Below are 25,468 nucleotides of genomic sequence, written 5' to 3'. Positions count from 1 at the left end.
AAGATAAAAGTAAGTTTCACACTTCCCATACTGTGTTAACTTGCTGCAAACTTTGAAGTGAGGCCCTGCCACATAAATGTTTGTATCTGAGATACAGCAAAGTCATGAAAAAAAACGTATCCTCACGTTTCCAGCATCCCTGGAAGCACTAGGAATCCCACACCTGAGATCAAGTAGTAACATCTGTTTTTGCAGAAGATGCTGGGAAATGTAAATCCAGGTGACACAATTTGCAGTTGGAGGCCGCTTACCTTGTTTGTGCTGCTCTTCCTCTTGTTAGCGGCGTGTCAGTCCCTGTCTGCACAGCTCTTGCCAGGCGCCGAGCGCAAGGGACTCCTTTTGGAGCAATGGGTCAGTAGCAGTGGTTGAAAACCTGGAGGCTGGATTAGATGGATGAAGCAGATTTATTTGCTCTAGACAGGGCAGCCATGCACCAGCTAAACTCAATCAAAGATACTGCAGAGGCAAGAGATTTTTCTTGCTGCTGTTGTTCAAATGTGCCTCTGTTGACTTTGCCACCAGCTGCCTGGGCAGAAAAACATCCCTCACAGTCACCAAGCCTGGGCAAGACATGAGGAACGCCATACTTTGCTGCCATTGAAAGCAAGAGGATCTCATCCACGGTTAAAGATGGCTGTTTCAGAGCAAAAGCATTAAGGGGGAAGCACAACCAGCTGTGGCCCAGGGTGGTCTTTTCAGCACTGACCCACCATAAGTCTAATGCACAGGTAGGTCTGATGGCAAAGCACGGAGAACCTAAAAAGAGTGAGGGCTCCTGGGTACCCCCCACCACTAACAAAGCAATAAAATGTCTCCAACTTAGAGCAGAAGTGTTCTCTCTCACTGTAATATAAATACTTTCATTACAAATTTGCTATAAAAAAGAGACTTTGTAACCACCTGCCCTCCAGTTTGTTCCCTATTTTAGCACTAATGCAAAAGCCGAAGGCAAACAGCATCCTTAGGGCCTTTGCAGGAGCTGCGGGATTTGTACTACCCATGTCTAAACCCCTACACAGGGAGACTTACTCCACTGCCAAAATGAAGAGAGCAACAACAAAGCTGCAGTTAACACAGAAGCCATGTTTGAATTCCACCAGGCAAAGAATCAGGCTGAAGTAACTCGGACCACAACAACTTGTGTTGTTTAAACCAGTATTTTTCTTCTCATGAACACTGTGAACGTACTCGCACTGCAACCCCCAAAATCGGTAAGGAAAAAAAATTCAATGTTATTTTGGTGTATGTGAAAACATCAGATTGCAAGTTATATCCTTCAATTTATTATTACTGAGATACAGAGCATGTTCCCAAACCTGAGAGGGATGAGTGACATTGCCAAGTCTAATGTATCAGTGTTGACTCCATACACTGACAAGTCTCCACCTGGAGATCATTTATTTCCTGATCAAAACATTCAGTTTTAAAACTGTTAAAAGCTGAGGAGCTGGGCTGAACCAAGGCTTTCTGACCTGCAGAACCGAGTTGGAAAGATGATCCTGTAACTCTTAATGCATTACAATAATTTAAGACCACATTGTGTTCCTCGCAGCACTAAAAAAAAAAAAGTGATGGCAACACATTTTAGATTGTAAGTCATTTGACAATGTACACTTTATTCTGATACAAAATAGAAATATTTTAACAAATTTCAATCCATTATGGACTATACTGAAATATTTCATTTTTCCATGCTATTTTTAAACTTCTTTAACCTCAAGTTCTAAGATTGCAGCACACTAGCACCATTGCTCGTGATGTCTTTGCCAGTTACTTTAACATATTATTGTGGCTCCAGTCTTGCGATATTATCTTCTACATGAAGGCCATTTTTCTTCTACGGAGATACTTGGATTACTTTAGTTCAGGAAAAAGCTAATCTTAGACAGAGATGTCAACCTGTAGCACCCACAGCAGAAAAAGAATCATCCATCAGATAACCTGAATTTTAGTGATACTCAAGATCTTTCATGCTCCACACAATTTAAGACACAAACACTTGTCAGAGACCACAGACTGATACGTGAGTGAATATTCCACTGCAGTGCAGACAGCATATGAGAACATGTTAACGTCTTTAACACAGGAACCAAAGACAGCAAGTCAGTACATCACACAATCAATGTCTGAAAGGCTAGGAGCATTCCCCTGCCCACCTTAAATATTTAAAGGATATCAACGTTAAGACACAGCGTCACATCTCACTGTTCTGTAACAGCAAAACACCCATCACATCTGCATCAACCAGGGCCCCTTTTGGGGAAATACATTTTAAAGTACCATTTACTTTTATTATAGATTAACACACAGGTTTAGGTATCAAATAAACTTCTGCAGAACTGCAGCTTCAGGGCCAATTCTTTGTAAACTTCCCATCTTTACCTCTCCAGTTCCAGCTGCTGTTTTCAATGGCAGCCACCACAGAAAAACTTAGCCATGAAACCACATTCTTAACTCTTGGACAAAGATATACTTGACAAAGTACTACCTCAGGATGTGTTTGACAGTGTTTCTTTCTGAATAAATTGGGATATGAATAATTGAAATTAAGCAAATCAATCTAACAAGGATGTTATGGATGCAAGTGTGAAAATAATTTTAACAGTGTATCTAGTTCTATGTGTGGTGCAAAAAGACCTCTCCAGAGCACAGACTGGTCTGCAGCAATGTAGAAACCTCTCCTGTTAGGGCAGAGCTTTGTTCTAAACACAGGCCTACTAATGGGATACAAACTAGAGTTTTTGTTAAAACATTTTCAAGATTTTAATGTTAAAAAATTGTAACGCTCCTCCTCCCCCAGGTACACAAGCATTTGCCCTCAACTGAGTAATCCTGGTGCAAGTGATGCTGCTCCCTGTCACCTGCTGCCATGCACAGACACCTGGGTGAGCTCCCAAGAGAACTGTGCCCAGCAGAGGAAAGCAAAGGTTTCCACCTTCAGCTGCAAGGACACTTGTCACCTCTGCACCAACCTGCCTAGCATGCTGCACTAAGGACACAGTCACCTCACTGCAACTTTAAAAATTCTGGTTCAACCTTGGCTAAACAAAAATACTTGTCAATGTTTTTTTTAAAAATCTATCAACTCTTTGTGAGATTTCCACTAAGCAGCTCCTGATTACAAGAAAATCTCAATGTTACCATTGTAAACTTCATCCAAGTTAACTTGTAATTGTACATTACAATGTCAACAGCTTGCTTTCTGGATGTTTACAGACAGCAGGTAATGAGGTTAAATACTTGAATCAGTCTGTGAACATGCATAAGCCCCAGGTTAAACTGAAATGCACAGGTCCCATTTGACTTCGTTTTCTGAGTAACTGGAGCATAACCAACACTAAAATAGAAACTGACTTCACAAAAGTAAGTCACAGACTCAAAAATACATTCATCAGTATAAATAGGTAATAGACTATATAAAAGCAGTTAAAAATATTCCAGATCTGTAACAATCAAAGATGCAGAAAAGGAAATACATGTTCCAAGAGTGTGCATAAAAGCAGATTCCATGGTAAGTTCTCTCATTGCCATTCATCTCTATAAACGTAGTTGTGCTTTCAGCCGGGTATTGGGTACCCAACAGCACTGGCCTCCACTAAACTGCCCTGCCTGAAAGCACCAATAACCTGAAAGGGAACTCTGAAGTGTACAGAGAAATCCAAACCCACCTGGTACACCAAGACTCATTAATTAGGAGGGAAATCACTGCTCTAACCAGTGCCAAGAGCCTTTACAGAACTGCAGCAGCAGCACATCACACTGCTGAGAACTGTGATGAATGAACCGCTTCAGCGTCTTCACCTCTCCAGGCTTCTGTAAGGCGGCTCTTTCTAGCACAAGGTACCAAACAATTTCTCAAACCCCTTTGAGCACACTCCCCATGGTAACTAGTGCTCATATTTCATAGCATTTATCATTTCGGTCTTGTTGGTCTCGGACACACGGCAATTTTGTACCTGCCAGGGACAGAAGATTCTTGAATAGCACTGTGGCAGCAAGCAGCCCTCACCCAGCACAGGCAGCACTGGGTGACAGGCTGGAGTACTTGCTCCTCAGTATTTAAGGCTTTCCTTGATATTAAAAGGCTGGCAAAGGAAAGCCTAGAAGGAAATAAGGGTTAAACAAGTGTTTTACTATACACTACAAATCTTACCCAGTCAGAAACCTTCAATTGAAGAGGATGTGCAAGACATTGCCCATTTTGTCAAGCAGCAGCTTCATTCAACCTGAAAATTAAAGAAATTACTCTTACCTTGTTTAACAATCTCCCACTACTCTTTATAATTCATGAAAAATTTTAAAGGCAAACCTTACCTATGCTCATTGCCCTTCCTTTCAGGTCTAACCGCTAGACCTATTGATTTTGAGTCAACTCAAGTAGCTATCACTCAAGGAGGTTCCAAAACGTGAAGAACTCTTGCTAGACTTTCTTCGATATTTCAGCTGTGATTAGCAGATTTAACTAGCCTCGGGACAGCTGCTCACTATCAGCACAGTATCTTATGCCTTCACTTGTCTGGAAGTTGAAGCTGTCGCTCCTGCTGCCTTGTCATTCTTTAATTATGCTGACTTCTCCATACTCAATAGGCTGCTGAAGTCCTGTCTTACGAGTCTCCTTAGCAAAGTATGGATCACAGAAGTACATCCTAGGTTCTTTAAAGCTGGTTAATCACTGTCCTCGCACCTTCCCACAACACAAACAACAGCTATGCTACCCCACCCACCTACAAAGCCATCACTTACATCCATCTCTTTTAACAGGTTGCATACAGATCTTGTTCATAAAGTTTATTATGACACTATTTTTCAAAGTTAACATTGTTGTCACAGTACAGCTACTGTTAAAAACAGTACAGGCCCTGTTAACAAGAACACTGTCAATACATTCTAAAATAATTTAGAAATACCAGATCAATTGTCAGAAGGGACACCAACCCCATCCTCCAGTTGTCCCTGCAATCAGATGCAGGCCCCAGGTACAAGTCTACACATCTTCTAAGTATAGTGACGCACAAAGCAAGTCAGTAGTTGGGTGGCTCACTCCCTAGTGAGTTGTGTCTTAGTTTCCAATGTTTTCAAACTCCAAATGGGTTGTTTAAAAAAATGCCTTTATTGAAATACAACCTCCCCCCCACCCCAAGCCCAAATTAATATGTACAACAAAAGCGTTCACTAGATCACCAATTCTTGCTTTAACTTTAGAGATATTTTAAAACTCCACAGAAAAGAATAAGCAAACTTTGAAATCCAGTTTGGAGACTATCGTCTTGACACCAGTTCCTTGGTTAAGTGTACTGCAGTCTAAATACACGCCAATAACAGTGTTTAAATAACATCGTTTAATTGTTTTTTTCAAACAACACACTCATTTTTCTACTACTTCTTAAAATTATAATTCATTATTAATATGACTGATTATGCCTTTGAGCCATTTCACACATCTTTGCAGATTCATTCCTACACTGGAATTGCATTTACCTTATACTGCACATTGACCCAGAAGTGAAACAGGTGTGAATAATTCCAATACCATATTGTCAAGTGTTTGAGCATTTCTTCTATTGACTGGGTCCCTACTTTCTGAATCTGAATTGACAGAATCACTGTCCTGGCAATACTTGAGAGAATTCACATCAGCTGAGAAAAGGACAGATGCAGTGCCTTAATTTGGAGGTCAGAAGTGAGAATGAAGTACAATTTCTAGCCATATGTGCTGATAAGATTTGCTACTCCAGTGCATCAAATCAAATTGTAACACACTATCATTCTACCTGTGGAAACTGAAGACTGTACCATTCTAGACTGTGGCAAGTGTTTCTAGTCAGTAAAATACAACTAGATCGTGTTTTGTTTTATCTTTGAGCTCTTACTTGAGCGCAGACATTTGCAAGGGAAGAAGCTTGAAAACTATACTACTTAGAGCCCACTGTGGATGGGCTTTTGGAACGCGTTACCTGGGACTGTCAGTGATTACACCTGCGCTACCCTTGGCTCCCAGTCAGAAGAATGTGTCCAGAAAATTGCCTAGGGTGCATGCAAGAAAGTATATAGCCATTAAGTTATTGAGGAACACACCTATAACTCACTATGACGCCTCATTTAATTGAAACAGCACAGTCTGGTGTGAGGGAGGGGGAAATGGGGACGAAGGAAGGGGATGAAAATTCCAAGCCACCCTCCCCAAAGTATAGTTTTATTGAAACAGAATCATTGTATATCCCAAGGAAACAGGCACTTGATTCCCCCCACCTCAACTTCTTGGGAATTACAATAAATATAAAAGTAAAAAGCAAGTTTCTTTTTCTCTTCACCCAAGACTTAAGCAACTGCAGTTATCCCTTATACATCTCAAATGAGACGGGAGACAGCTTTAATGTGTCTGAAGTTGGTCTTGTTAAAATATTTATCATGCCTTATTTTCTTGAAGCGCTAGTACTAATACAGAACTACAAATTAAAAAAATATGCACAAACCAAAAAGTAATTTGAAATTTTCATTAAGGTAAAGCTTAGTTCTATAATTCACAAACACTAATTTGAGTAACTCAATCCTAGTTATACATCTAAACAAACTATAATGCAACATACAGATGTTTTCCCTCTGTATGCCTATGTAACTCATGTCAATGACAGTTACATATATACACTGAGACTAGACCCCTTAAGACTGCAAATCAATAGGTGTTTCTATTGTTAACTTTAAATTAATACAAAATAGTAATTGAGAAATGCATTAATCCTCTCTATTAACTAACAAGGAAACACCCTAAACTACATTTTATTTCTGTTATAGAGTTCTCTGTACTAAATGTGGAAAAACTGAACTACACAAATATTGAAAAGTTAAAAATTCCTTAATTTCTTTATTCCTGGTACCACTACCACAATTTACAGGGCAATATACCTGATGTAATGGGAAAATAAAAAGAAAAAAGAAAGACAAAGCTACAACAGATAAAGACCTCAGGAATGTACATCTAATCGACACTACATTGCATTAATCAATAGCTGCACTTTTTGCAAACTGTGGCTATGACAGTCCTGAACAAGAAGGGTTTCCTGTTTAAGCTGCAGTAACTTTTCTGACTATGGATCATCGTTCCTTCTGTGGCAGATTTTACAGTTCCTCTAATGCATTTGGGACGACTGTCTCAAAGTAACCTGCAGCTTTCCTGACAACTCCTCGCTCTCTCTCCTGCTAAGAACTGTAGCCTGTTGAATACAGGATAAGAAAATTATTACTCTCAGTGAACAGTTGTACATCATTAATCATCATTAAAAATATGCATTGCACCTACCCTTTTCCTGGTAGCATTTTTAGAATCTTCTACCACCATAGCCCCCACTTCCACTTCCAGATCCATAACCACCTACAAAACACAAAGTATACATTGAAATAATTAATAACAAGAAATTTTGCCCACAAAAGTATTTTCTGTACAAAATCGTATTTACCACCATAGGGACTGCCTGAACTTCTGCCACCAAAGCTGCCACCACCTTTCATGGGACCATAGTTAGACTGCTGTTGTCCACTGTAATTGCCAAAATCATTGTAGTTTCCACTTCCACCATAATTACCTGAAAGAAATGCAGATTTATAAAGCCACTTTCATTGAACACTTAGGACATGAAGCTTGCCAAATTATGACATCCAATGTAGATGTAAATTTTAATTGTTTAAAACAATTTAAAACAGAATTGCAAGCCTCTTGCATGCTACTTCTACCCACAATGCACAAATGACAGAAGACCCTTAGCATTTTGAAGATTAGAAAGGTATCTCATTGAAGATGAAAAACATCACGCAATAATAGCAAACATATACAGATTTGAGTAGGTAATTTGATGTTAATGCAACAGGTCAAATTTGAGGCCTCCGAACTCAGAAAAGCATGAGCTTCACTGTCATTCTTCCACTGCTCAACACTCTGCACATATGACAACAGTGTTAACTACATACTATTCATTTGCTCTAGAAAGAGAACTGTAACACACATGCTGTACATAGACACCCAGAGGGCACAATGAAGTATGTAGCAGACTTTGTAGTTTGACTCCCCAAACTTGGCATAAACACTTAAGAGCTTTGTATAAACTTAAGATTTCTAGTCCTCACAAGGGAGGATGTGGGGTACATGCTATGAACTGATATCTGCCAGTAACAGCGTACTTCTAATGGTCAAAAGCTTCAAAATTCTCCTATTTTACCTCCACACATTGATTTATAGCGGCTGCATTTTGAAAAATAAGTTCCAGGCAAAACAATATTGTATAGTAAGTACATCAAAGCTGACCCAGAGGGAAAAAACCTTTCCTTAAGTAATATGGCATTCTACATTAAGACCTAATTGTATAATTCCTTTTATGCAGTATCATACTTCAGGCATTGTACAACTCAGATCTGCCTTAAAAAAAAAAAAATAAATAAATAAAAAAAAGATGTCTAATTAAAGCTGGCATCTTACCACCTCCAAAATTTCCTCCCTCGTTGTAGCCATCATATCCTCCTCCTCCACCTCCATATCCACCACCTGGGTTTCCATACCCTGGTCCTCCTCCACCACCATACCCTCCTCTGCTGCCATAGCCAGGACCACCTCCATAGTTGCCACCTTTGAACAGGAAAAGTCAAACAAAACACACCAAAGCTAAATACTGGTAAGAAAAGAAACATTTAACAAAAAACACCCCCAAGAAACACACCAACACAAACATACAATAAAAACGTCCCACAATGTTTTCCCTGTATTATATTAATTGTGATTGCATAATTTATCTAAACTATTTAATCCAGACAAAAAAAAGCCCATTAGTTTATGTATACCCTTGAAGTACAATACTTAAAAGTTCATCACATGGACATGCTGCTACCACCACAATCATGCATTGCGTGTAATAACTGCCTCTTTACACAAATGGCTCCATCAGTACTGTGTATCATTCTTTTATTGCTCTGAACCGAAATAACTCAACAGGCAAAGCCCTCAAAAGAATTCTGGTTTATAGTTTTTATCTAGATATACAGCTTTATTTGAATGTCCAGTAGCTTTGACACACATGTATTCTTTTATAATCTCATAAAGCATATCTGAAATTCTTAGTATTCTAGACGGTGATCTGGCCTGCAACATTTTGATTGAGTAGATCCAAACTGGGAAATGGTTCAAAAAAACACCCCAGCACCACTACAATGCTTACAGAATCAGGACAAATAACCACATACTACTTCCCTCATTTTTCCCTCCATAGCCATTTGTTAATTTCCACAGTTCTCTTCACATGCATTTGACACCCATCCAAACTTGACAATGAAAAAGATAATACCGAACCATGGAAAGCCTAACAGTTGACAGAGAAGATTCTTGGTGTGTTAGCCAGTGGTCACTGCTTTATTCATTTTTAGTCATCTTAACTGACACCACAATCTTTGTTTAGTTCTAAATAATCAAACAGCTGCTGTATGACCTCATGCCATAAGGTTATTTAAAAGGTAAATATAGGAGTATTTTTTTTCCATCCATCACTTTGTAGGGAAAACAAAAAAACTTAACTCTTCACAGCTCTACAATGTAGAAAACATTATCACCAAAGTAGACTTAGTTTCCAAGGTGAAGTCAAGACTTACAGTTGCTTATAACATTGGGGGGAGAGGAAAAAAAAAGTGAACAATACACTTACCATCACCAAATCCATTGTATCCGTCACCACCCCCAAAGCTTCCTCTGCTCCCACCACCGCCACCACCACCCCCATAGCCTCCTGGAACACAAAACAGATGAGAATGTTTCCCTGAACACACGTGTTTGGTGTTTAAGCCAAGTGACATAAGAAATAATAAAATAGAAATCGCATTCTATATAAACATTCCAGTCATTTACCTCTTCCACCAAAGTTTCCTCCTCGGCCAAAGTTCCCTCCACCACCTCCGAAGTTTCCACGACCCATGAAATTGCCTGAGCCACCCCCACGACCTACAAAATATTTGGCTTAAATTACATTAAATGAAAATCAGTTACCTCAAATAACCATGCGCAACTCAAAACTCACCTCTCTGAGAGCTAGCAGTCTGCATCTCTTGTTTTGAGAGTGCTTTTTTCACTTCACAGTTATGTCCATTTATAGTATGATATTTCTGAACTGGAGAAAATTGTGAAACAGCAGAGAGTTAGAAAATCAAATCACTGAAAACAATATGCTGTAGAACTCTCACAGAAAGCTACTGTAAGGCATGACCACACTTTTAAAAGGAAGTTTAAATCTACCCCATCTCTTAGAATAGTCAAGCAGTTAATTACGCCAACATCTTACATTTCACATTGCTGTTCCGAAATCTAACGTTACACTTTTACGCTGTAAGTCATTTTTTACTGCAGAGTTACATACCAACAATTTTATCAACTGTATCATGATCATCGAAAGTTACAAAAGCGAAGCCTCTTTTCTTTCCACTTTGTCTGTCCTCCATGACTTCTATGGTTTCGATCTTGCCGTATTTCTCAAAGTACTCCCTTAAATTGTATTCTTCTGTATCTTCTTTAATTCCACCAACAAATATTTTCTTTACTGTGAGATGTGCCCCAGGCTTTACAGAATCCTACAATACCAAAAGTGACATTGAGCATTTTAAATTATTAGGTAAAGATCAGAAAATAAGGTTGACCAAAACACTAACTTACCTCCCTCGAAACTGCTCTCTTTGGTTCAACCACACGTCCATCAACCTTATGTGGTCGAGCACTCATGGCAGCATCCACCTCCTCCACACAAGAGTAAGTCACAAAGCCAAAGCCTCTGGAACGTTTTGTTTGTGGGTCTCTCATCACCTGCAAAAACATAGGGAGAACTCTGCATTTCTGTACTTTATTAAGTACCTATATCTTTTCAAAAGCACAAATATTTGACACTTTACCACACAGTCCGTGAGTGTGCCCCATTTTTCAAAGTGCTCTCTCAAGCTGTCATCTGTTGTTTCAAAGCTCAGACCTCCAATGAACAGCTTTCTCAACTGCTCTGGCTCCTTCGGCTCATGGCCCTACAAAATAAAAAATCAAAACCGTATTTTGAATACAAAACCAGAGTTAATTACTAAAAATTATCTGTGTACATGGTAACTACAAATAAATGGAATACACTTACATAAAAATAGTGACTTCTAACGGGTTTAGACAGCAGCATAATTAACACTTAATGAGGCATGATTTTAATTAAAACCCTAACTAACTAACAACTTAAGACTGCTCAAACGCAAACAACAGTAAAGAGATTTCAATACGCTAAATAATTCGGTTGGTTCCCAGCCCCTCGGAAGCGCATCCATTTTATGCCTATCTTACTTTCGAGTTGCACATTGCTCCGTAGGGAATAACAACGAAGCACTGCTAGATAAAGGGAAGTTCTAACACTTTATGAAGCATAATCATGAGGAACTATAAAAAATTAAAGAACACGGTGTACAAGAAAAAAAGGTTATTGTCCAAACTGTCTAATCTTTCGGGATATAAATTTTGAAAGGTTAGTTTTACGCATTTTGAAGAAATTTATCAATGCTTAATTCCTTTAAATGGTAAATTTTGTACTCTGATCCTTTTGTAAGTTGAGTGCATGTGAGCAAGGAAGTACAAGTACATACGCGGTTTTCAGTGTTACAGGAGATACCTCTTAAATGGGAACCAACATGGACTTATGTCTTACAGGTTAAAGTCTTCAATAATGACTAATCAATGACCAGTAGTGGGTACAACCACTGGAATTACAACTGGTACCTTGGCAAGCATCGTACAACAATTTTAACTGAAGCTCCTGACAATATGACCTACATGTGAGCAAACACATTTTAAAATGTTCTAATTTTCAGAGTCTGGTTTTCTACAGCACAATTAAAGTGGGCCTACAAGTGCATTAGTGTTTCTGCTCTCTTTCAGTGCTGCATGCTTTTTTTCAGTTAGGCAGGGAACATCCCTGCACATTTGACAGCAGTTTATGAAAAATGATTTTACAACTTTCTTCCATCCCCAAGACAGTTAACTCACATAAAAAGCAACCAGAATAAAATCTTATTTAACAAGCTGGTACTTTTATGCTTGTAAAATACTCTGCAACAAGGTGCTGGCCAGTTATGCTGCTGGGTAGCAATACTATGTATGACTTCAGTTCTGCAGCATGAATATGTAACAGGCTTCACTGTTTCCGCTGCAGTGGGTTAATCTAGACTAGATGCAGCATTAGCTTGAGAGGTGAATGACATAAACCCAGCCACAGACTTATACATGTAGATGTCTTGCTTCAAACCTGAAGGTAAAGTGCTTTCACCTCTGCCACAGTTCAAATAAAGGGGGTGGCAGCACTAGGTTTTGTCAGAAAAGTACACATCCCTTTGAGTGTAACACAACCACCCAAAAGAACAATGAATATAGTAAAGCAATACATGATACAAGAGAGAATTTCTGAATTATATACTGCTTTCAGGAAACCACTGGCTTATGGTGTTCAGGTTGTACTAGAGGAAACAACACTCTTAAAGACTATGAAAAGCTGTCTGGGAAGTAAATCCCTGCTCTTACACCTGCTAAACTTGGTGAGAAAGAGCCCTACCATTTTCAGTAACAACTACCTCTTTAAGGCACTTTGTTACTACAGGCATTATATAAATGATTAACAATCAATCGTTCTGTGACTACAAAGTAAAGCTGCTTTTCTGTGGTCTTCCAAGTGGTCTGCACTATGGAATAAAAAAAGAATTCTCCCTTCTAACTATACATAAGCTTAAAATCTTACTGGGTGACACATCTACCATATATAGAAAGTATTCTAGGTTGTGAAATGTTGTTTTCTGTTGCTAATTGCATGTTTTTTTAAATCAACTGACACTAGTGGATTTTTAGCAGGGTTATGTTAAAGCTGGGAACATTAAGTGTTTCACACTCTCCTATGCATATTAAAGGAAATCTATGACACGAAATTGTAGAGCTCCGACTCATACAAATACAAAAAACCTATATAAGTAAACACTGGACAGATTTTTTACAGCTCTCTGACACCCCTCAAGGCTATGGCGTTTTCAGTTGGCAACTTAGACTGCTTTTACCTTAAAAGAATGACCACAGAACTCCTCAGGTCACTCCTGAAAGGAAAAGTGAAGCTCTTTCCTGCTCATTTTTATTATATGCACGTGAACTGCCATTCTCATATGGGAGGAAAAATACCTGCTGTTACAGCTTCCCTCGTCTGTCAGAGAGAAATTATTCTCAGGACACACCTATGGTATAGGAGCTCTCCACAGAAATAAAAGGCATCACTGTCTTCGGGAATTATTTGTTTTGTTGGTTTTTTTTTTCCACGCATTTTGTTCTTAGTGAGGATGAGCATCTCTACAGTTTTCAAAGTGCTGCCCTCTGTCATACAAGATGATGTTTGTCAGTCCTTCTGCTGCAAGCCAGTTATAAAAGCCATCTCTCCTGGGCAGCAAACTTTCAACAAAACATCTCTCCCTCCCTAGTGTAACTACCACACTGCTTCAGCAAGATCAGCAGGCTCCCTCCCACTCAAGCTGACGCTGTGGGCCAACACGCCATCTTGCAGCACTCCTTCACTCGGGGTGTGGGGGGGGTAGCAGTTAGAATGCCCGGCCTGCCTGCAGCTGGCAAGACACTTTGTTTCTCCCTCATAAGCAGTCTAAGGGACTTCCCAAACACATTCACAGGCTCCGCGGGGGTGGGGGACTTTCTCTGCAGCCTTGACTAGGGACTCCCTCCCCTGATCCCGAGTCTTTCGTAACACTGCCCGCCGCCATTTTGTGAGCGGTCTCATGTCCTCCACCGTCAATATGGAGCCGGAGGGGCGGGGCCACGGGCCGCACGCGCGCCGCAGTGGCGCCACGGGAGTGTCCGGAGTGGGAGGGGGGCATTACGGGAGCAGCTGGTTCCTCTGCTCGCCCTTCCTGGCCAGCAAAACCCAATTACCGGTTCCTGCGTCCTATCTAGAGCCCCGCACGCTCAGTGCAGTCTAACTGTACCTCTCTCATACGAGAGGAATTTAAAAAGGCAATCAGCAGCCTCCCCGCCAGGCTTCTTGTAAAAATCTGAATCTTTCCAGAAATCCCAGGACCTTCTTTCTGACAATGCTGTTGCAGACATGCACTGCCTTTATTCAGAGTTTGCTATAAACCTAACTTCTCCATAGCAGGGGTTTTGAATAATCAGCCCTTTGGAGCTGCAGTGTTTCTCTCTAAAGGGACTTTTCAGGAGAGTGCTCCAATGCACCGTAGGCTCTATGAACTCCTACAAGTGCCCACAAAATACGTGGCACTGCACCTACACTCACCTGCAGTTAAACCTGCGCAGTGAGACTGCTCTGTGCCCCGGCAGCTCAATCCTGCATTGCCTTCTGCAACCAGAAAGCTTGCAAACATCTGGGGCCTCCTCAGATTTTTCTGTGAAGCGTTTTCTGTAGTAACTTAACTTTAAAGTACACTCCAGCCCAAGCTACTTTTGTAAACTACAAGAGCTCATTTTGCAGGCAGCAAAGTGACCCCAGTTACATTCTGTCCAAAGTCCAAGAGCAGTGAGACAGTTACAACACTCCTTCCAGAAGCTGTACTTCAATACAAAATAACCCTAACACAACCAGATACATGCAATTCCGACAAGGTTTGCTCTTAATTCAAGTGCACAGCCCCCCACACACTGCAGTAGTGTATCATTCCAGAAAAAGTTGAACTAGCTAAAATATTCAGGCACGCTGGAAAAGTAATGTTAGAAAGCAAACAATCAGAAAATGTCTCAGTTATAAGCTGCATAAACATATTTAATACCCTCTTTGCTGATCTTAAAACTGAGCTTATTTTCTGAAGGGTATCAAGATTTTTTATTCCCCCCCTCCCATTTCCACACCCTGCCCCACAGTAACTAGCTCCCATCCTCCCAAAACAGCCCCAACATCTTCTCTATACTACGCACCTTATTCAGTCTACGGTATTTCTGCTAGAAGCAAAAGAAAACAGTTATTTTTACTTAGTACAGCCTCGCTTTCATTTGCAGTGACTATTAGGCAACCATTTTTATTAAAAAAAAAAAAAAAAAAAAAAGAAATAAAAAAGGAACCTGTCTTCATTCCCACTAAAAACAGGATTTTGAAGATAGGAAGGAATCAAGTTCCTGCAGATACTGAGGATGCATTAATTTCTTAAAAAAAAAAAATAAACCTTGCTTTAATCAGAAACATACATTTCATTAGTTTTGTTATAACAGAAAACTAGGAAAGCAACATATCCCCACTATGCTCAACACCCCACCCCTTAAAATTGTAAGTAACATACTGCAATTTAAAGTTACTCCACTAATATGGGGATGAAGAAGGTAGGAAGCAAGCTATGAATTAATACATCAGATAAAAATGGTTAAGGTGTGGTTTTTTTTAATCTTTACCCCTTATAGCTACTTTTTAATTTAAAAAAACAAGCAATCCTCTCACCTGTGAGGATCGTCTTCCTTTCCTCTTGTAGTCTTCCACTTCTCTCTCTTCCTTAATAGCAGCCATTTTGGAAGGGTACTCTACCTCAGCCTTTCTTTTAGATCTAGGAAACCTAGAAAACAGGTTGGATAAGTCAGTACTCACCCCAAATGCTGTGGAGCGAGGCCTTCTCGGGCTGCAACGCACGGGTGTGGCTTTATGGGAGGAAATGGGAGAGGGGTAAAAGCAGGAAAAAAAAAGTATTTAAAGGAGTAAAGTTAAAATCCTCAAGCTCTTTTGCTCACAATTAAGAAGAGTTGCAGAAGGAACACCTGCTGTCCTAGCAAAGGTCTTTTTACAGCTGTTGGAATAACTAGGTACAACCTAAAGCTAAAATCCGTAGCAAACAACTTATGTCCATTACTGTCTTCCCTAACTATCATGAATACCACTGGCCCAGAGCAAGCAAGTTCCACCTTTGACACCCAAGCCCACAACATAAATCAAATTCTACTTCTCCATATTTAAATCCAGAATTTTTTTACATTTCACAAATACTGCTTATTAGAATTATCTTCCGTGTAACCTATTTTAATCAATTACCCAGTCTACAAAACTGGAACACTAGAGGATGTGTTACTTGTTTTCTCTATTGAAAAATATTTTCCACTAACACCAGTGCAAGAATCCTTTACTGATTCTATTCTTGCAGCATCAGAAGTTTTACCACTTGATCCTCAGTAATGTGTAGTACTAACCATCTGCAATACTTTTCCTTCCAAGTAATATATTCCATTACTACCCTGTACTCTATTCACATGCCCAACTATTCACAATAAATGTTATGTATCACTACAAAAATCAGGTATTGCCCAAGATAAGCTCAATGAATCCGAATCTAAGCACTCAAATTAAAAAAAAAAAAAAAACCCACACCCAAAAAACCCACCACCTTTCCTTTAGTTTTTATTATTTCAAGTTTCCTGAGATCATTAAGTTACCTAATTTGTCTTACTATACTATATTACTATCTTTGGCTACAGTCCATCACTACTTTGGATGTTTCTTGAAACTTTATTACAGTAGCCAAAATAGAATACTGTCAATCAAATAAGATGCTACTGAAAAACTATATTTGTGCTGCATTAAAATAATTGAAATTCAGCAGGGTTTTTGTTTAAGTTGTGCTTTGTTGTTGGCTTTTTTCCATTATTATTCCTGCAAATACTGCATAGAGAAGGCAGAAAGGTCTCTACTAATGACCAATATGTATCATTACTCAGAGTAAAAATTGTTATTTAATGTAATTTCATGTTAAAATCCATCTTCAAAATAGAGTCAACTGTGAAATCATGAGTATCATGATTTAGTGTATTGACAGTTTTAATGGTTTGAAGAAATAACACCAAAGCGTTTGTATTATCTTCAGTTCCTTTCTACACAATGTTAAGCCTGCTCTTGAAATCCTTTAAGTGAAACATCAGTTTGACTCAGCAGGCATTAGGATATAAAATGTTTCAAATGAGCTGTTCACTTCTTCAAGTCATACAGGGGAGGTATGAAACAACATTAACAACTCAAGGGCTCCCAAAAAAGTAGCTGTATGGCAAAATGAAAGTTGGGGAATTGTTAGGAAGGAAAGGTATAAGCCTAAGTTTTAAGTAAGAGCATGCAATCGCTTCCTGATTTTGTCACCTGCTGCTTTCCCCAGTGAGGCTCCATGCTGGCCAGCATGAAGCTCTCAGGGAAGGTTTCTGCCACAATGGCCCACAAGAGTTGCCTCCTTGCTGATGGATACCATTAGCTGAAGTGGAACACAGCCCTGTTCAGCCCTATTGCTACTTTGTCTGATACAAAATTGTTTAAAAAAAGCTGTCAATATTAGCTTTATTATACTTAGCATCAAGAAAATACTATATTGAACTCTAAATAAAAATATTCAGAACATTTTTATCAGCCAAGTCAAACTAGCATTGAAACAGTCATATACTGCAAGCTAGCTACAGAACTGAAAGTAGTCTGAGAACAAATCTGTTCTTTTAAGGAGCAGAAAGTCACTAGGAGATGCCTCATTACTCAGAAGAACTTATAATGCTACTGTATCTCTTACAGAGACAAGCAAAGAGGCAAAACAGACATTTTCAAGATGGAAGTTCACCTGTCCACCCAGAGAATACTATGGAGATGTGTTGATCTTTTGGTAAAAAGCTACATTGGACCTAATGTGCATACAATGTATCATGCCAAACCTAAGAGTCAAAGAAGCAAAATACATTTTCAGCTCTGTGTTGGCAGGTTATTCCCAACGCCAATAGGAACATCTGCTGAGAAAAAAACAAAAATATTTTAGCTTAATAACTTTTGTGGTGGGTTTCCAAGCATGTTCAAATGATCATCATCCCTCCCAGTTGTCGAACAGTCCAACAACCCTGAAGAAACTAAAACAATTGTTTACATGTAAAAGTTATTTTTAGCTGTTTTCCTAAGGGATCCAATTTCTTTTCTGTTTTTAACGTAAGAACAGAAATTAGCGTGACCTGTTGGTTTCTCTGTTCTCAATTCTCTTACATTTCAGCTTGCAATGAACGGGGTCAAGAGAAAAACAAAACAAAAACCTGCAGCATTTTTGCTTGCCATATCTTGAAATACTTTAACAAAAAGATCTCATGACAGTATTTTCCTCTGTATGTTGATGTGCATTTGAACACAACTTCATTAGAGTTGAGGAAAATTTGAAGCAAGGTTTGTGAAGGACTACGTCGTGTTGCCCACCAGGATCACGGCAGGACACGGTCAAATCTCGTGGCTCTTGTGCATGTGTGGCTGAGGGAGCTGATAAAGGAAAATGGGAAGCTATTTGCAAGCCCTCCTGCCTCCCCGGGCAGCAAGAGCTCCCTACACGTGCGAGCAACCCCGGGAAGGGGGTGAAGGATTTTAGGGAGGTGCTGCAACGTGTACCAGTATCCCTTAGCGAGAAGCAGGGAACTTCGCTAAACGACCTTAATGCTTTAAAAGTCTGTTCCCAGTGAAGTGAGCGGGAAAGCCATCTCCTTGGCGCACCACTCTGGGTAGCTTACGTAGGGAGGGTAGAACAACGACACACGCATGTGTGGGCCCCAGTTCTCGCCAGACTCTCCCGAATACGCGCCCGGGTGTTTCTGTGTTCCCCAGGAAAGCTGAGCAGGCCGCTGCTATCCACAGCCCCGTCCCCCGTCGAGGGCCAGGCCCACCCCCACGCCAGCAGCGAAATGGCGGCCGGAGCCGCGGTGCCCGCGGGGCCGCAGGGCGGAAGCGCAGCCTCTCCCGCACCCTCCCTCTTCCTGCCAGCAGCCGCCATTGCGGGCTAATGCGCCATCTCGCAGAGAAAAAAACGCGTCTGGAGCGCGGCAAAAACGCTACAAAGAGGCGACGGCCGCTCCGAGGCCGAGGGGGCAGCGGGAACTGCGAGGGACACCATTACGTGATCCCTTTCCCCCGCCGCGCCCAGCACCCCCCCTTCCCGCCTGGGAGCTTTGCCGGAAAGCTCAAGCAACACTGCCGCCGAGATGGGGGGAAGGAAGGGGGAGGGGACGGACGGGACGGGGAGAAGGCCGCTTCACGTCCCTTCCACCTGCGCCTCGGCCGGGCCCGGCGGGCCGTTACCTCCATTTTGTGACCAGCCTCACCTCCTACAGCGCCAACATGGAGCCGAGAGGAGAAGGAGGGGGGTCACGTGGCGGGAAGGCGGGCTCCAGGCACCGCGCGACGGGGCGCGAGGGGAAAGCCAGCAGCTGCGCTCGCGCGGCGGCCGTTAACCGCTTTCTTCTCCGCGTCCGCCGCCCCTCCCCCCGCGTGCCGCGAGCGCTGGGCCGCCCTCAGTGCAAAGGCCCCTTCCTCACCCAAACAGAGGGAAAGAACGGGGACAGCCGGAGACGGGGAAGGGGTGCGAGAGGAGAGAAAAGAGACGATATAACCGTGCCAGCGTTCGGATAAGCGCCTTCCCGCCCTCGTCGGTCCCACGCCAGCCGCCGGCCTCGCGCACTAACCGCCGCCCGCTGAGGGGGTGGTGACGCCGGCGCGCAGCCGTGACTGGTGCGCACAGGCCGGCCCCGCCTCTCCCCGCCACGTCAGGCCGCCCGCCGGCCCCGCGGCCTCCCCCCGCCACTGTCGCCCGCCCCCGCGCCTGCCCAGAGTCCCGAGCGCAGCCTGCGGCCCGCAGGGCGTGTTGTGTGTGAATGCGGCCATGGGGGTGCTGAGCGGGAGGGAAGCCCGTGAGGGACAATGTTCATTAGACACGTTAAAATACTTTGTGGAAAAGAAACGAGAAGAAGGGGATGTGATACATAGAGAGGACTTGTGCAGGAGGATATATCAGGTTATGCCTAATGAGCCCAGAACTTTCTAAAGTTAACTTCTCTCTGCACGCATTTTTATTCTGGATGTGCTGGAAAGAGGAAATAAGAAAAATATTTGTTCTCCGGAGACTGTTTAGCACTCACCCTTTGAAAGTGAGGACAGGTTAGTCTATTTCTGCTTGAATACCAAAACACATCAAAGCAATAAGTTTTATAAACTTTCCTATGGTTTCTTAAACAGAGGCAGTGCCCATATCTTTAAATGGTGTTTGTCATCATGAACTAGCATAGAGAGTTCAAAAGAAAGGGGTGTTCTGCAACAATTTTGTATAGAACAAAGCAGAGTTAAGCACATACATAACAATTTTTTTCTTTATCTGTAAAACGACATCAGGAAAAACAGCGTTGCAAAAACTTACCCTTAAAGTCAGAGTTCCTTCAGTCTTGATTCTCTCACAGTACCAGTAGCTATTTCAGTAGAATGACCTAACCCTAGGCAGGAGGTGTTGGCACTCTCTTTAAAGATATCTTTTTGCTATATAAAGGAGTAAACCAGTTGATGTAGTTTTACTGAAAGATTTGTAGGTGGGTACCCCTCCTCTGAAATACTTGCATAAAAGGGTTATGAATCACTAGAAGTTCAGTATTAACTGCTAATTTAATTTCTTTATACCCTTACCCTGCAGTTCTCTCAAAAAAGGAAGAAAATATAATCTTTGAGTTTCATACAGGTATGTTTCATTTTTGCAAGTGTCAGAACCTGTTTCATTTCTCTAACTAAAGAGAATTTTCTTAATATGTAGAGAAATTCCCAATAGGTTTAGAAACGTCCTGCCTACTATTGTGTATAGAAGCTGATAGAAGTTTTTAGACTATTATTTCTAGATTTTTATCTCTGTGAGAAGGTGACTTCCTAGAAAGCAAAACCCACTGGAAATCTCAACAGCTTACAGATATTCTTTGCATCAAAGCCAAACCAAACAATTTCTCATCTTCTTTCTCTCAACCAAGGAAACCACACAACTTTTTATTTCAAATAAAATTCTTCATGTATGTGTCTTTTATGTTGCTGTTCTCTTATGCCTCTTCCCCCAAGATGAGAATACTGTGAGACAGACAATAGTACTGGCTTAATGTATCTCCTAGTTTAAAAAGTTGTTCTGTTTTACACAGGAGCTGCCTCCCCAAATTTGAAGCACAGCATACCTTTATTAGTTTAATTCTCATTCATTTCACAGCTACATGTCACTCATGAATCCTGATTGTCTTGCAGTCTCATTTGGTTGCACATGCATAGGCAGATCACGTTTGAATTCTATAGTTTCAATTCACAGTTGTCCTCTCCTATGAGTAATCAGTTTTACAGAATGTGATAATTTTATAATATTATGCTTACTGCACTGACATAAAAGACAAGGCAGTAAATGAGGGAGACGCACATTCTACAAAGATACACAGTTGCTGATGAAAATTACCCACAAGTTTGAGGTCTTAGATGAAAAATAATAATTTTGATTTGAGGCAAACAACTTTCTGCTAGTAAAGTGTTTTCAGGTTGGTTGTTATCTAGTAGAGTATTGCTGATGTATTTTCATAGTAAGACGTAGTTTTATATTACGTAGCAGATGCAGTATTGGTGATCTATGCAGATGCCTAACATGCTTTTCTTTTTTGCTAGCAGTGTTTGTAAACGTGTACTCTCCTCTTTGTAAGCCAATGGAACAGTTTGTACCTTGTTAAAAAAAAACAAGAAAACATTTGAAAGGCTTTTAACTTTTATGTATTTATGTGGCTGAAATGTTGGTTTATTTTCATTGTCCTTTTTTGCTGCTTAATTCTTACATGGCGTTTCTTTGTAAAGTGAATCTTTGGAATGTAAATATTGTTGGTGAAATTGGCCAAAGTTTGGTTTTAGTGTTACACAGAGATTAGAATGGGGATATGAAATTGATTTTGAATTCTAGCCTCCAGAATAGTGATGTTAATAGAGCTAATTCATTGAACTCGATATATTGAATAGTTTCCTAAACATTTTTCCCATTTGTTCTGATCTTCTTTAGATGCCGATTAAATCTGAACATACTATACTAGACTTCTGCTTTCTCTGTCTTTTATCTGAGTTTTCTTCTTAACATTTTATTTGCTTGAAGCCTCCTGACACAATTAAAGGGAGAAGTGTGCATTTGGATGATATTAGGAGTAACCAAACAGTAAAACCTCTAGCAGTGAAGGAAAGACAGCTTACTGAGATGCCATAATATTATAGTTTGCCTCTGTGACTTTATGCACAAGAATTTCATGTTTATTGTCTAGATCGTAGAATAGGGCAAATTCTGCCTCTAGCAAAATTATGCACTAGACAAAGTATAAAGCTTCATGTAAAGTGTCAACAATAATATTTAAGGAGCTTACCTGAGATAAGTATGGCTAACATTCTATGCTGCTTGATTTACACAAAGGTCTGGGGTGAATTAGGGATTTCTTAAAAGCAATACTTTTTTTGTGCTATATATTTCGTTAGCAAACATACATTTTCTTTAAATGTAGATCAAATAGAAAGGGGTATATGTATTGTTAGGGGGAAAGAGAATTTGATAGCCACTTACACTTGAAAAGTCTAGGTAAAATGTAATTCAGTATGTTGTATTTGAGATGTCAGTGCCTCAGGAGCCAGCTGTGCTAAAAATTGTGTAATAAAATCATAACAGCTGGGAAAAATGGAAGAAATACACGATTTGTAGTATAATCCTTAATTGGGATTCATGTTGTTTACACAGGAAGAAAAAAGAAACAAACTCGAGATGTAGAAGAAAGAAGAAACACGGAGGATGTAGCAGATATCTGCTGTTCTTGACATCAAAACTGTAAAAAGTAATATATTATTATACTTGATCTTAGTGTTCATTCTTTGTTACTAAGTTTTGGAAAACACTAGGTAGCATTAATTGTACAACTAAATAAATAGTGTTATTTGGCACATTTTATTAAGATGAGGAACTGCAGGTGTATTTCCTGCTTGCCTACATATCTGTACAAGAGAGTGGGGCAGGGGAAATAAATCTTGTTCTTTCCTTGACTGCAATGCAGATCTGGCTCTGGGAGGGGTTTTCATATCCGCACGGCTCAAACACATGGTCAGTGTTCAGCCAATAGTTAGCCTTACATCTGGCACTGAATTTGTGCGGCTCATAATGCCTTTTCTGACTGCTAAATGTGAAAACCTCACCCTTTTTTTTTCTAAATTAAATTTACATATATTCTTTAGACAGTGATTTATATCAAACATAATTTTAACTGTTCATCTGGTATACACTGTAGCGACCCTAACAACTGCTTTGGCAAGGATTGTCACAGACAAGATTTTTTTGGGAACACAGCTATGTAGATGATTCCTTTCCTGTATTTAGTCTCCCAACTATGCTTAAGATGCTAGGATTATACTTTCTGGTGGCATGCCATGCTTTAATCTGTTTGTAAATTGTACTCCACTTTTAAGTATTACACCCCCATGGCAAGTCAGATATTTCAAAATGCATTGTGTTGATTTTTTACATATCTATCTTCTGGTTGTTGCTGCTGAGAAACATTCATTTTATAACATGTATTTGAGATTTTTAGATCACTATGATACAAGGACATATGTGCAGTTCTTTTTATATAGCATTAAATGTATATGAATAAGTTTATGTCTTTCAAAAGCTGCCAAAATAAATTTAAATTCCAGAGGCTAATACCACATGTGCTGATGTTTGCATTTGGAACATTAAGGGATATCTGTTTAAAAAAAAAACTCATTGAGTCTTCATAATGAATTCCATACAAGTTTTCTATTTCTTCCTAACATACAAATTTTGTATGTACTCTGAAATAGATATTGCCAAATGCAAAATATTATGCTCTAAAATATAATACAAGTGATTGTAATTTGAACCAGTATAATATGCATTATTGTAGCTTCTGCTAAGTATCTTTTAATTCTTTCTCAGTACATTTAAAATGATCGTATGGACCAATACCAGGAGTTCAGTGGAGATGCTGGGTAAGTAGAATAAAACTCTAGAGATTGTCAAGAGCCAATCTACTCATTGTGGCTGATTAGATTGCTTAATTAAGAGAAATATATTGAAAATGCTGGGATCATATAGCCAAAGGTGAGGAAACTGCAGCTAGTAGTTATTTGTACATTCAGAGATATCAAGTGTATGAACTGATGTATTCCATGGAAAATTGTTTTATGAGTTAAATAAAAATGCCCTGTAATGCTAGAATATTTGCCATGGAAATGGCTGCACATACTTGTTTACCAAATATTTTAGGCCATGTGCAATAAACGGTTGGAAAATGCTGAGTGGTGGATATATTTGTGGCAGTATATAATCTGATGACGTATCTGCCTTCAGGACACACATGGTTTGAATTTATTTGCCATATAATTAATCATTTTCTGTGTGTTAATAAGAGGATGGTAATATAAACAGATAGAGAGAAATCTAACTGTCTAATTCATAAAAATGTATTAATGTTAAAGGCTGTAACTTTCAAACAAGTTATGTTGTGTAAATGGGAACAATTCAGATTTAAAATGTTGATATTTTGCTTTTGGAAAAATGACAGACAAGTATTTTTTGTGGAGTTTCCCCTGAAACCTGTTCTTCTTGGTGAAAGATATAATAACTAGTATCTTTTGAATGCTTGCAACCATTACACTATTGTAGTTGTGTCATCTGCATTTAACATATGTTTCATCAGTCTACATTATCCAGATGTCAGAGGACTTGGTTACAATATCTTGTACCAGATATAGTTAAAGCATAGTTGGAATCTGTGGTGTTTCAGGGGTTTAATAAACTGCCTGACAGTGTCCCCAAAATGTACAAAAAGTCTGGATACAGGCTTTAGAGTTATGAAATCAGATTAATGTCTGATGTACATTCCTTGCACTTACTGTTGGCTGAGGATGAGGCCTACAACCGAATCAGACCTAAGTAATTTGCAGGTATTATCAATTTTCATATTCTGAGTGCCATTTCAGGGACTTGTTACTCAAAACATGCAGATAAATGTGTCTGATTGCTTTGCTTTAGTGGATCCATCTCAAAGAAGTATCACCTGGGACTCTGTGATTTTGGGTTCTAAGTTTAGTCAACCAAGAAGGCTGTACCATTTTGAATACTAGCTGTAGTTGTACCACAGAATTTCCAATGATAAAAATGATTTCTTATATTTTTCTGTCTACCAGTGTACGATGTTTTATTTAAAAATCAAGAAAGATGCGTGTAACATGTAAATAGACAATGCATGTAGCTTGCTATTTCTGTAATTTAAAGTTGCCATTTTATCTAAGCAAGAATTAACTGCTGTTGATGTTCTCATATGGACATGTTCTAACCTTCCACCACACCTGTTGCTTTTATTCCCTCCCTCTCATGCAGTTAGCTATGGGATTAACTGAATTAGTTATTATTTTCTTCTGTTCTGTAGTCCTGTGCCCAAACAAAGCCTCTGTCTTGCCAATTTTTTTTAGCTTAACACCCTCTCAAGAGTTTCAGAAAGCAGATTGATGCAATTACACAGCATATCCCAGTGGAAAAGTAGGACTACTGTGATCAGACCAAGAGCAGTAAGGCAATATTCCAAGCTGACGGGTGGAATCTTGACCATTATTACAAAATTTGTGATAGGAAC

General features: G+C 39.9%; 1 protein-coding gene and 1 long non-coding RNA gene across 19 annotated transcripts; one reads left to right on the top strand and one right to left on the bottom strand.

Annotated features, from left to right (window-relative positions):
• Positions 1-1,267: 1,267 nt before the first annotated feature.
• On the bottom strand, positions 1,268-19,562 carry HNRNPA3 (heterogeneous nuclear ribonucleoprotein A3). 18 transcript variants are annotated; one of them, XR_011740006.1, is made up of 14 exons: positions 19,403-19,557; positions 15,471-15,582; positions 14,957-14,980; positions 10,912-11,034; positions 10,679-10,825; positions 10,386-10,596; positions 10,050-10,139; positions 9,881-9,988; positions 9,681-9,761; positions 8,468-8,614; positions 7,455-7,580; positions 7,298-7,369; positions 4,154-4,226; positions 1,268-1,554 (listed from the first exon to the last, which is right to left on the bottom strand). XR_011740006.1 is itself a non-coding variant. In XM_065840754.2 (13 exons), the coding sequence occupies exons 2-12, from the start codon at positions 15,534-15,536 to the stop codon at positions 7,317-7,319; spliced, it is 1,176 nt and encodes a 391-aa protein (XP_065696826.1). In that variant the 5' UTR covers positions 15,537-15,582; positions 19,403-19,557; the 3' UTR covers positions 1,583-4,226; positions 7,298-7,316. The 18 variants fall into 18 exon arrangements, 15 of the variants coding, with proteins under 15 accessions (XP_065696826.1, XP_065696838.1, XP_065696827.1 ...); XR_010651546.2 differs by lacking the exon at positions 1,268-1,554 and adding an exon at positions 1,583-3,956; XR_010651547.2 differs by lacking the exon at positions 1,268-1,554 and adding an exon at positions 1,583-1,899.
• On the top strand, positions 19,541-23,910 carry LOC139828434 (uncharacterized). Its single transcript, XR_011740007.1, has 3 exons — positions 19,541-19,946; positions 22,561-22,654; positions 23,770-23,910. It is a non-coding gene; the product is annotated as an uncharacterized lncRNA (long non-coding RNA).
• Positions 23,911-25,468: the final 1,558 nt, after the last annotated feature.

Source organism: Patagioenas fasciata, chromosome 7, assembly GCF_037038585.1.
Source record: "Patagioenas fasciata isolate bPatFas1 chromosome 7, bPatFas1.hap1, whole genome shotgun sequence".
In the NCBI taxonomy this organism is placed as follows: Eukaryota; Metazoa; Chordata; class Aves; order Columbiformes; family Columbidae; genus Patagioenas; species Patagioenas fasciata.
This window is presented reverse-complemented; position numbering and strand designations above follow the sequence as displayed.

Excerpts from the sequence above, each read along its gene's own strand:
- HNRNPA3 (XM_065840754.2), bottom strand. The coding sequence starts at position 15,536 with ATGGCTGCTATTAAGGAAGAGAGAGAAGTGGAAGACTACAAGAGGAAA. Across the intron at positions 11,035-14,956 it reads AATACCGTAGACTGAATAAG|GGCCATGAGCCGAAGGAGCC; the intron begins GTGCGTAGTATA and ends TTTATTTTGTAG. Across the intron at positions 10,140-10,385 it reads TACAGTTGATAAAATTGTTG|TTCAGAAATATCATACTATA; the intron begins GTATGTAACTCT and ends AATTTTCTCCAG.